Source organism: Cryptomeria japonica, chromosome 3 (assembly GCF_030272615.1).
Source record: "Cryptomeria japonica chromosome 3, Sugi_1.0, whole genome shotgun sequence".
Lineage (NCBI taxonomy): Eukaryota > Viridiplantae > Streptophyta > Pinopsida > Cupressales > Cupressaceae > Cryptomeria > Cryptomeria japonica.
The window spans coordinates 109,108,275-109,120,380 of record NC_081407.1 but is presented as its reverse complement, the minus strand read 5'-3'; the positions used below and the strand labels follow the sequence as shown (position 1 = coordinate 109,120,380).

Genomic DNA, 12,106 nt, shown 5'->3' with positions numbered 1-12,106 from the left:
ATGGCATTTTCAAACATGTAGTCTCTTTGTCCTTTTTTGATAATGCTGCTTCATCGATTGTACAAATTTAGTTTTGCTACTATCCATATCGGGAAAGGGTTTGCCTCTCTCAGTCTCCGTCCAGGGCTTTTTTCAAATGACCCCATGTCTACTTCTGGGGGGCCTCTCTTTCAGAATTGTATCTATTAGGGGGATGGAGATAGTGTCATTTTCTTTTATCTAAGTATATGTAAATCTTCAATTATTATTAATATATTATAGGCCATGGCCTTTTGCTCAAAATAAAATAAAATATTATATTATATTACATTATACATTATTTAAAAAATTATAAATTTATTTTTTTAAATAACATCTTAATATATTATTAACTCGTTAACTATAAATGTATATGAATTAAGATAGATATTATACTATTAAACTACAAAATTTAGACTAATGTTTTTAATCTATCTATTTAAAGCATCAATAATAGCATAATTTAGATAGAATCATTATTAAAAATATCCCAATAAAAAGACAAAAATATATTATCAAGAATATGCTATGGTCCTCAAAATTTAGGAATAGAATTTCAAAATAAAATTTGGAATTTAATTCTTAAAGAGACAATTTAATCTTAATAAATAAAATCTTCATGTATAAAAATTCATCAATTCTTCATGGCTATGGAGATTTCTGCAACAATCCAAGCAAGTAATGATCATCCCATAAGTCTCGATATGTTGTTGGATTAGATATACTATCAATTATCCCTGCCTTTGCAATTTCTTTCCTCCATTCCTCAAAAGGGGTTGCACCAGATTGAGCTGCAAGTTGGTCACAATACTATAGCAAAGATTCCATGTTAATAATATATCAAAAAAATATTAAATCAAAATTATAGATATTGATGTAAAAAATAGTTCAAATAACATAATTATCTAAAAAAATCAACCAAAGCTTAATATTGGATATCTTTTAACAATTCCTATAAATGTAAGGTAGCTCTTAAATGTTGATTTTGGTTTTTCTTAATTTCCTTAAAAATTAATATTTTTAGTTTTAGTTTTTGAATTAAATTGATGCATATTTTATAGTATGGAGGAAACAAACATGCATATAAATTATGGAGTTCAACCTTATTTTAGATTATTACATGTGCATAAATATATATCATTTTTCTAAGAGAGTATTTGTATATAACTATAAACAAGAGTAGAGTCCAACAAAAACTTGTAAAAGTGTGTGGCATTATCAATCTTTCATAGAAAAATGATGTGGAAGAGATTAATTTTGGCATAGCGCATGTTATCATGATTGTATATGACACATATATCCTAAATTTATTTCATTGTTAGAAGAAGAGCTTTGGTTTGATCTATGTGATTTTAGTTAGTGTAAATAGAGTCACTATCAAACTAGTTAAAATATCACCTTTCTAGGATTTACCTATTCACACTTATCTTAAGTTTAATTAGAAACTTTCATGTTTTTTTCTCATCTATGGTGGTTCAGACACATGTCATCATCATTTGAGACACCTATTGCATGGACACTTGCCACTTGCTCACATACCACTTTCTCACATACTTTTCAAGTGAGCTCACAAGTGTTGCACCTTTGGAGGGTGTAGTTAAACTTTCGCTCCCACCTTCTTAGATTCTCATATTTTCCTATACATGTAAGATTCATCATTGTATTTGGACACTCTCATTTATATACGATAGACATATTAGTGTACACTAATTTTTTCACTTGTGGGAGGTTAGCAATTCATGTTTATAGAACTTGTCATTTTCCAACGTGGTATCAGAGCCACGAGTGCACATTGTTTCTTGCATATAAATGTGATTATAATATATAAACATATCAATGAAATGTTGTGGAGCCAAAAATAAACTACCATTGCATTTGGAAGGCTCAAAAAATGAAAAATATGTTTGTTTTATCAATTCCAATAAATTATGTAGTCACATAAATCTGTCCATTTTAATTAAATGAATATTTGCTATTTATTTGATTAAAAACCCACTAGCCATTAGTTAATTAAATTAATATTTAATTAATTCATCTTCAAACATTGTCCTATTAATTAAATAAATTATTCAATTTATTTTAATTAATTCATTAAACCAAATTCACAATCAATTAAATGAATAAATCATATTTAATTCATTTAACCCCTTTTCCTCTTTTAAATAAATTAAATGAAACATTTATTTAAATCATTAAATCCCTCCCACTTGCATTTTCCTACAAATGCAACTTGCAGCCACAAATTGAAATAAATTACTTTTATTTTAATTAAAATCCTATTTTCCCTCACCCACCAAACCCACTTGCACTCCTAAACCCCCTTCTAGATTCTTTTAAACCCTTCATAATTAACCTAATCCATCCCCTAATTATTGTCACATTCCTAAGCAATTTGGAGTCACTTCTCAAAGACTTCAAAGTCTTTGAAAAGCATTAAATGCTTTGTGTGTTCAACAATTTAACCTCCAAAGTCTTCCAAACCACTAATGGCTCTTGCATGACCATTTATCGTTAATTCCACTTGCACCCATGGTTAAGGACTTTAACCCTTAACTCAACCTTCATGCGACCCATGTGTCTCCTCAAGCATTTATTGCTTTGACCATGGTTATCTCTTTAACCTTTGCACAAGAGTTTATCCATTGGATAAAAGCTTTATTCTTTGAATAAAGAATTTATTCACTCAACCCAACCTTGACCTTAACTCCCAAGTTAACTCTTGGGTCAGGTCAAGCATTTAATGCTTATTCCCTCTCCTCTCAACCCCTCTCATGTTGACACTTGTCATCCTGGGATTGGGTTGAAAGCCCTCACATGGATTGACTATCATTCCTGACCCTTGTTGAGATTACTCAATCTCAACCATCCATTGCTCCATTTTTCCTATAAATAGAGTCCATTTCTTCATAATCCATATCCTGAAAACTTGTATGCATTTAATCTATAGTGAATTTTAGAGAGCATTTAACATAAATCACATATATTGTCATTTTGGACTAAAATAAATCTTAGTTCATTTTCATAATATGTCTAATTAGTTTGTTTTACACTTGCATAGCATAGTTAATCATCTATACTCTTGAACCTCCATAAGGCATCCCTAGTGCAAAAAGGTGCTGAGAGCTACACTAATTTGGAACTTGGAGAGGAGAGAAACAAAGGAGAAGGAGCTAAGAGCATGTTAGAAGGCATTTGGAGATGCCTTGTGATATTTGTTTCCCTAGTTAAATACTTTAGCATGTTTTTAGTGTCTCTTTTGATATGCCTGCTTAGATTAGTTTTTGGTTGAATAACACTAACTTTGATCCTTGTTTCTTGTTGTTTTTGTGTGTTATACGACCACAGGTTCTAGTTTAATCATTGTGTATTTTGCAGAGCATCAAATTCATTTTTACATTTTTTTTAATTCCTATACTTTTGTTTTGATTAGATAAGCATGAGAAGGGCTCAAACCCATTACAGAACATCCATCAGGTAAAAAGGGACAAATATCACAATACATGAGATTGAGAAAAACACCTAGCTAGAAACTAGAAGGCTTTTGACTATAGCACAAAATTGAATGGAAACAATGGTCTCAACCCTACATTAGAAACTTCTCTTTCATAATACAAGAAAGAGAAAGAGGAGAAGAAGAAGAAGAACCTTTACTCCTCTAATGGATCAGGGTCCAAGCAATACTATCATTGTGAGCCCCAATATCATGAGAAACAAGCGGTGACTCCACAACTAGGCAATCAATAACAAATGTAGAAGGGAATGCAAGGGGTTCAATTAGAAGATGTGTCAACCATGGGAGAGGGGTGGGCTGGAGAGGAAGTTGTTGGAACATCAAGAGTTGGGAATTTAGTAGAAGCTTGTTGTGTAGCAAGAGTATCCATAGTTATGGCATTCAAATATGAAGCAAGAGGAATCATATCATAAACAAAAGGCACTCAAAGGCCACATTAGAGAGTTCAAGATGAGATATCCTTTGAAGAGGTACAAACTTTGAGCATCGAGTGATCATTATTTACATTCCTCCACCAAGTGGTGAGACCCTTTCAACGTTCAAGAGAGAAATTCAAAGCTAAGTGGCCAGTAACAAAGAAGCGACAATATTTGAACGTGAGGCCTTCATAATCCAACAATTGTGACTAAGGATGATTTCTAATAATTAGAAATGCATCACCATGTAGGGGCTTAGAGAAGTCAATTCCACCAAGATGTGAGCAAAAGTGGTATGCCCTATATGCAAAGTAGATTCATTTCTATAGTTTGTTGTACAATATAACTTGACAAAATATAAAATGTTTGTAGAAAAAAATTAGTAGAGGACCCAAATCACCCTCTACTCATTTCATCTATTTGGGCAAAAACTTCATTTTGTATGAAATTTTGATCAATTTCAACTTATTTTTGAAGTTTTTGTGGTTGCATATATTCCTCATTTATCCATTTTGCATGGAATTTTGGCCTATTCGAGCTTATTTTTGAGTGTTTTGTGGTTGCATAAAATTTCATTTTGCATAAAAATTTGTTCTATTTGGACTTATTTTTCAAGGTTTTTTCATCACATCAAATTTGCATGAAATTTTGGCCTATTTGGAATTAGTTTTTAGGATTTTTCGGTCACTATTACTATTTTTGTCGAATTTTGTGGTATTTTTGGATATTCTCTATAGGATTTAGAATAGATACGAGTTGTTGGAGGACTTAGAACCAAGAAATATTTGCACAACATACCCTCTATCACTATGTGGTCCCATCAACACATGCATTTGCACAATCCAATAAAAAGACTATCTCCATAGGTCGACATGTCACACTTTATTAGTAGTGGGCAATTTTGTTGCTTTGTTTCAATGTCCAAAGGGCATTTCTATTCTAGAGATCTTCCTTCTCACACAATTCAAACATATTTGCTAATCTGAAGGCACATTAATAATTTATAATGAGGTAACAAAGCCTTTGAGGGGTCTATAATGTTTTTTGGCAAACTCTAGATCTTTCTTCTCTTTGACATGAAAGACTACCATTCATTCCTCATTTATCCATGCCATACTTTTGTGCAAGACAATTTTTGGGAACTTATCATTAAAAATAAATTTGTTGATAGCATGGAAATCAAGAGTTGAAATTTAATAATTTTCAAAGAATTTATGATGTTGACTCTTTTGTTGTGAATCTTAATCAAGAAGCTAACAATTTTGTGTTATACATGGAACCATTGTTTTGTTTCTTGTACCGAAGTTGCTCATAGACTAGGTCATGTAATTCTACCCTCAACAACCATTATTTGAATTGGCATTCACTTGGGCTTCCATAACTTCTTTATCGCTGCCACCACTTGGCTCTCTTCCTTTTGACTCCAATAATGTAGAGAAGGATTTAACAACTTGCATTTAATACAAACCACTAACATCAAAGCTAGAAAATTTGTTTTAAAGTGTTTACTTTAAACTTTATCATTCATTATAAACAATTTATGTTAAAATTTTACGCTAACAATTACTTGCTAAGTATTGGCAAAGGGGGCCTTTTTTTCATTTTTATATTCAATGAAGACCTCTTTCAAACACCAACACAGTGGTAATAATTATTCTGAAATTCTAATATTTAATTTTTTCACCTCCAAAAATTAGTGTCATTTGTGTAATTTTTGATGAGGTATAACTTTCACTCTATTTGTCGAAAATTGATAAACACTTTTTGAAACTCATCAAGATTTCAGAAGGATTTTAGATTTTTAATTAAAATTATGTTCAGGATATCTTTTTTTAAAAATTTGTAAAAAAATTACAAATTATAAACAATTGATTTGGCTTCTAAACTAACAAAATATTGTAAAATATTGTCTTTCATCTTTCTAATGTAATCAAATTTTAGATTTAATCAAACTTTGGGGGGGTTGGTAAGACAAAATTCAAGTGTCTTGTGTTTGCATCATGGATCCTAAAATATAATTTTCAATTCCACATAATTTTCATACATGAAAAGTCAAAGTACAACTTCTTTGATATAAGGGTTTATGGAAAATGGTTAATGGACAATGAATATAGTTTACTAGGGATTATTAATTATTGACTTATTGAAACAAGTTAGATAGGCAATGGGCATCATTGGTCTCCATGTATCTGATAACTTACAATTTAACATTCCTAATTACACAAATCCCACACAAATGTTGGACAAGTTCAAATATCCTTTGCTAAAGTCGATGAATTTAGAATAATTCGATTGATGTTGAATCAACAACATTGTCTCTTGACACATTTCCTTCTATTGAAGATTTATTGGTTTAGTTTAAGTCTTTTCTTTCTCAAATGATGGTTTGAGTACTCATTCTTGGTCCTATCAAATTTGAAAGGTCCTTATTAGATCTTTGCTTCTTCCTTCTATTCTTCTAGCAATTTTTTTGATAGAATCACATGAGAAAAATTTTAGTTAATCTCTATGGATGTTATTACCTCTTCAAAAAGTTAGGCATTTGTTGCCCATTCCTCTACAATAAAGAAACAATTTAAAGATCAAGATAAGGACAACAATTAGATATTCCATCTGATTTATATACCTCATAAAAAGGGAAAGCTTCTGAGGGGGAACTTAAAATGTACCTATTCTTGATGGGCACACAATTATACTGAAAGGGGGGTAAATCAGTACAATAAAATCTTTTTCAAACTTAATACAATAAGAATATCAATTGCACAAAATTATTAAACATAAGATGCAACAAGTACACAACACAAGAACACAATATGTACATGAAAACCTTTATGGTAGAAAACCACAACAGAATATTGCTTATATAAACTTGTCTTACAAACTTTGTAGGCACCAACCCACATGAAACACTGATCCCCTCAATCTGTAGGCACCAACCTATTGGAGGTGCCAACCCCCACAACTAGACACCAAATTAATAAGAGACACCAATCTCTCCTTTAGGAAGGAGATACCAACCTATTCTACAAAAATTCGCCTTATAAATCTACCTTAAATACCAATAGGTTTTTAATAAATCTACCTTAAATCTGTTATGAATCACTTCAACTTCTTCTACGCAATTATTTTCTAAACCCCTTAACAAATCTTCTCCAACTCTTTTCATAAATATGATCTTAATGTCTTTGTAATCTATTCAAACATTGTCAAAAAATAGATCTCCAATACTCTTCAAATTTCCTTCTCTAGATCAACTATAGATTACCTCCAAAAATCTGCTATAAAACTCCATGAAAATTTTTCTATGAATCTTCCTTAAATCACCTTGAAGGTTTTCCTTAATTTTGTTTTGAATCACCTTGAAGATCTTCCTTACTGATTTGTGAGACACCAAAAAGTGGCACCTAAATCTATTCTTTCATTTCCCCCAACTTGACCTCTCATATTCCTTCAAAAGCATCAAATAAAATATACTTTTTATTTCAAAATGTTGTTGCACCATAAACAACATCTCGCTAATGTATTTTCCTTTGGAATATGAAAAAAAATACTTAACCAAGTCGTGGTCCTTTGGTAATTTAAGAGACATTAATTATTTTTCCAAAATTCTGTAGTTTTTACTCCATTTTAGCACCCAAATTGAAAGAACAAGACAACAATGTAATGTGAAAAGTCACTTGTATAAAAACTTATCTTGGCCTCAAAATTGACAAAATAAATATTAATTCTTCTTTACAAGTTTCCTCTAACATGCCAATGGACCCCTTCAAACCTTGAAATTATGCAATAGAATGAAATAAATGATATAGGAGCCACTTTTTGGTGTCTCACAAATGGTTCAACCTCTATAAAATGCAACCTTTGATGATGTTAGGAAGTAGTAATCAACAACAACAAGGTTGGACAAAGAACTTGTAGGTTTCTCTAAAGATTGAATGAAGAAAGGTGTGAGAAATTAGTTTGCTAGGAAGAGAGGAATAGAGAACAGAAAAGAATGAATTTGAAGGTGTGTTGGTGATGTTCAAGGAAGCCATGAGAGTTGTACTTGATGAAGAAAAAAAAAACAGATTTTAAAAGAAGTGTGAAACCACGAAGGTGTAAGGAAATGAGGATTTGAAGACTTGTAGACAAGATGTGCCTAAAAGCATTGCAAAATTTTTTGAGTTTTGTTTCTTATTGAAATATTCAATGATGTAATTGTTCTTGAAGTATTTTTTTATAGGAATGTACAAATGGAAGTTTCAATCAAGTTATGTTTCAAATTTTGTTCCCATATAGCAAGATTTAATGATATGTAAAGGCTACAAGATTGGCCAGTTTGATAAGACCCCCAATCTTAACTGCATCAATCACATTCCACAAAAAAATGTTTTGCTTGGGTGTCTTATCAAATATAAAGCATGCTTTTGACAAACTATCTCACTTGGCATACATGTTTAGAAGCCTTTTAATCAAGAAATATGAAACATCCATAGTACAAGAGATAATTATCTAATATATTTATACATAAACATAAAATCAAATTGAATCAATTATGTTTTAACTGAAAGAATAGGTTTTATTTAATAATAAATATTTCTTATTTCAATTTATTGATAAATAGATAGTACAATATTTTAAAAATATTAAAAAAAATCATGCAACAATATGCCTCCATTGCATTATGTCCTTTTTACTTCCTCTATACTATTTTTTAAAGTTTATAACTAGATCGATGTCTTTGACTAACTTATGTCTATCCAAATTAATTATTATAAATGACCCATCTCTTTCATCTCTCTCTTCTTATATATTTTCTTGCTACATAGAATCCCATGTGCAAACCTCATTCCAAAGAAGACGTGACATAATTGTTAAGGCCAAAATGTAATTTATAGATCTAAATGACGTTATTTTTTTTGTGTGGATTATCTTCATTTTTCACCTATTTGATTTCAATTTTAACTTTCTAGGTAGCATTGTAAATTCCATTTTATTGTAACTATGGAATGCGCATGCAATTGTTGCATTTATTAATGCAAAATATCAATTATAATCTAATAAATATGCGAAATTATAATTAGCAATACAAAAATTATTCATTTTAAATTGCTAGATTGTATTAAATGAGGTTTATTTAGTGTTATTCACTATATAGGATATGTTAGTTTTCCTTGAAAAAATAAAATTTAATACAAAACAATAAAATGAAATTTAAAGCAAAACGATTTTTTTTTTTGATAGGTAATAGGCCGTAGCCGCAATATTATTATTATTATTATTATGTTTGATTAGATTGACCCAAGACCTTCCCCATCCTATGGAAGGCCAAGAGTCACAGCTTAGAATTCCACTTTAGATGTCCCTAATGAGAATTGAACTTGGGTCTCCATAGTGAGAACCCAGTGTTTTAACTAGTTAAGCTCAGCCCCTTGGACAAAATGATTTCTTTTTATTTATGAAGGTTGGAAGATTTTATTTCTTAACCTCAATTTTAGATCTATTTATATTTTGTAAAAGAAAATCTATTCATATAAATCTAATTACATGTATTTAGTGGATTTTATTATGCTTCAAAGCATTGAATTTTGTTTGATTTTAATTGAACTCTAAGAGAGCTCAACAAGTTGATTCTTTACATAGTGCTTCTCGGCACTTACTACTTTAAAGTGTAGTGCCCTTCCATGATACACTCTTTTATGATGCTAATGATAGATACTTATGAATTGGATTATGTGTCTGATACTCTTTGCTTGTTGTTAAACTCTTAATGTTGAGATACTTTATGATGGTATTTGATACTTTATATTTCTAAGTTGGATGGTGTTATACTTAGGATTTATGATGGTGTTAGGGTTTATGTTTGGTTACTTGTGTTTATTCTTTATCTAGTAGATGTGGGTTACATTTATTAATTATGATGATTTATCACGTGCTAACCCTTATTTTGTGATTACAATAGATGTAAATGATGTTGATGTCATTTATGATGTTATATCCTGTGTGGGGGAAAAAGCGAGACTAGGTTAACATGCCCTAATCCTACCTTTTGAAACACATTACGGAATACGAAAGAGCCTAGAGATATCGCACAATTGGCTACTTCTTTTTGTGAAAGAGAGAGCCACGGGATATCTATTAGGATTTCTATTCCCTTGTTGAAATTGTAAGATCAAGTAATGCAAGTTCAAACCCTAATCCCAAAATGCAAGTATGAACTAATAACAAGATTGCAGAATTGAGATTAAACAATGAACAACTGTAAATACAAGGATGAAATAAGAATGCAGATGTGTACCCAGAGTCAAAATCGGACTGAAAATGTTCGGGACGGGGGCGCGGGCGCCACTATCCTGAAAACTGCACCGAAAACTGTTGTTCTGCACTCTGGAACACTGTCTGGAAACTGTCTGCAAACTGTCTGTCCGGAGGACCAGGGCGCCCAGCGCCTCTGTCCCAGGGACCAGGGCGCCCAGCGCCCCTGTCCCAGTCTCCTGCTCTGCAATTTCACACAGAGTGTTGTTCCAACTTTCTTTCTCCGGATCTGTATCCCGCGGCATCGTCCGAATCCCGAAACCTGCAATAATATATGAAAAAGGGGGAGGGGCGGCTATATAGGGTTTTGCCTTAGTCAAACCCCCGCTTCGGTGATTTCCACCTCCACGAATAGCCAAGTTTTTTTGTAAAATGTATTGTGTGTGCAGACCTAGTGTGTGTGCAAGGTCCAAAATGCAAGAAAGCAAACTAGAGCAACCTAGAAAGTAAACCCTAATTGCTTGCAAATGATAATGTAAATGCTCTAAATCAAGATGCAATGTGATCTAAAGCATGAATAAATGATGTATCAAAGCTTATGCAAAGACATGAAAACAATACGAAATCATACCCAACCCTCAAGGGAGGAGTACAAGCCAATCTTTAGTCGGTAATCTCCTATTGTTCTTCAATGTCTTCCAAGCCCTAAGTGGATGAATGAATTTGATAGATGCTTGATAGAATGATGTTGAATGTTGTTGAAGTCCTCAAAGATCTGCTCTTTCGCTGCATATGAAGTTCCTAGAAACAAAAATCCATCCCCTTCCAATGAAGAAAGAGAGCTCTTATGTATGAAACCCTAGGTCGTAAATTCGTATTTTGGTTGACCTAGAGATTGAATATCCCGCCAATTTCTTGGGGTTAAGCTTTATTTTATGATTGGATCGCGCTCCTAAAATTTCAGGAAAAATGTCCGGGACCATGTGCACCGGGCGCCACGGTCCCGACAACTTTTCACCAAATTTTCAGGGCCGTCGGATATGATGATTTTAGAGAGAATCCCGAAGTTACAGGTGATTTCGAGATGTTTTGACCCCGAAACCAAGCCCCCAAGTTCGAAATAGGACTTAATTAGGGTTTTTGATTGAGTGATGTATTGGAGGAATAAAATGCAAAGGGCGCGCTTTAGTGAAAGGGCCCAACTTTATGATGATGAAATAGGACCTTAGACCTAATTAATTTGATTAATTAAGTGCTTAAGGAGAATTGCAATGCAGAATGTAAAATGCACTAAGGCGGGTGCTAAACTAGGTGTGAAATTGTACCACCCTAGCGAGTGCGTACAATTTACGACGCTACATTTAGCCCCCACTTTAGCGGTCATATGAGTACTACGTGCATATGCAAGCTAAAGTACAGAAAAGTAAACATTATTTGAAAAAGGATATATCCATAAGATGTCGGACAAAGCCCCCAGCGGTATCTGCAGTACATAGTTAGGAACCGCACCCTACAAAACAAACGTTAGATCACAAAATCACCTAATGCTTACTAGGGAAAGTGATGAAATCTGTGAGTAGCTATATGCCCCCCCCTGTTTCGACTTGCTTATTAGGGAGGTGAAACAGGGTAGCATGTTTACTTGCGACAAATTGTGTAAGAGAGTGTTGATGAGGGGTGTTCACTAAATAGGCTTCATCAGAGCACTTTTTGAAACATCCCAAGAGTAGGAGAAGGAAAATACGATTCCAACGCAACAAACGGCTCGAAAATCGCATCTCCCAAACTCAAGTTATGATAAAATGAATGACAGAGGAGAATTAGGGTTTCAAAAAGTAAGAATAAGCAAACGAGAGTATATACCTCGAAAGTGACACTTGTATTCGTCACTTTGTTGATTTCAAGATACTATTCAGTGTAGTGGAGC

At 32.6% G+C, this 12,106-nt stretch overlaps 1 protein-coding gene across 1 annotated transcript in view; it reads right to left on the bottom strand.

The window, feature by feature from the left end:
- Positions 1–553: 553 nt before the first annotated feature.
- LOC131075793 (flavin-containing monooxygenase FMO GS-OX-like 8) overlaps positions 554–12,106 on the bottom strand; it is a 74,204-nt gene continuing 62,651 nt past the window's right edge. The window contains exon 7 of the mRNA XM_058012683.2: positions 554–828. Within this exon, the coding sequence (XP_057868666.2) occupies positions 667–828 (162 nt within the window). The 3' untranslated portion in view covers positions 554–666. The remainder of the gene's footprint in view (positions 829–12,106) is intronic.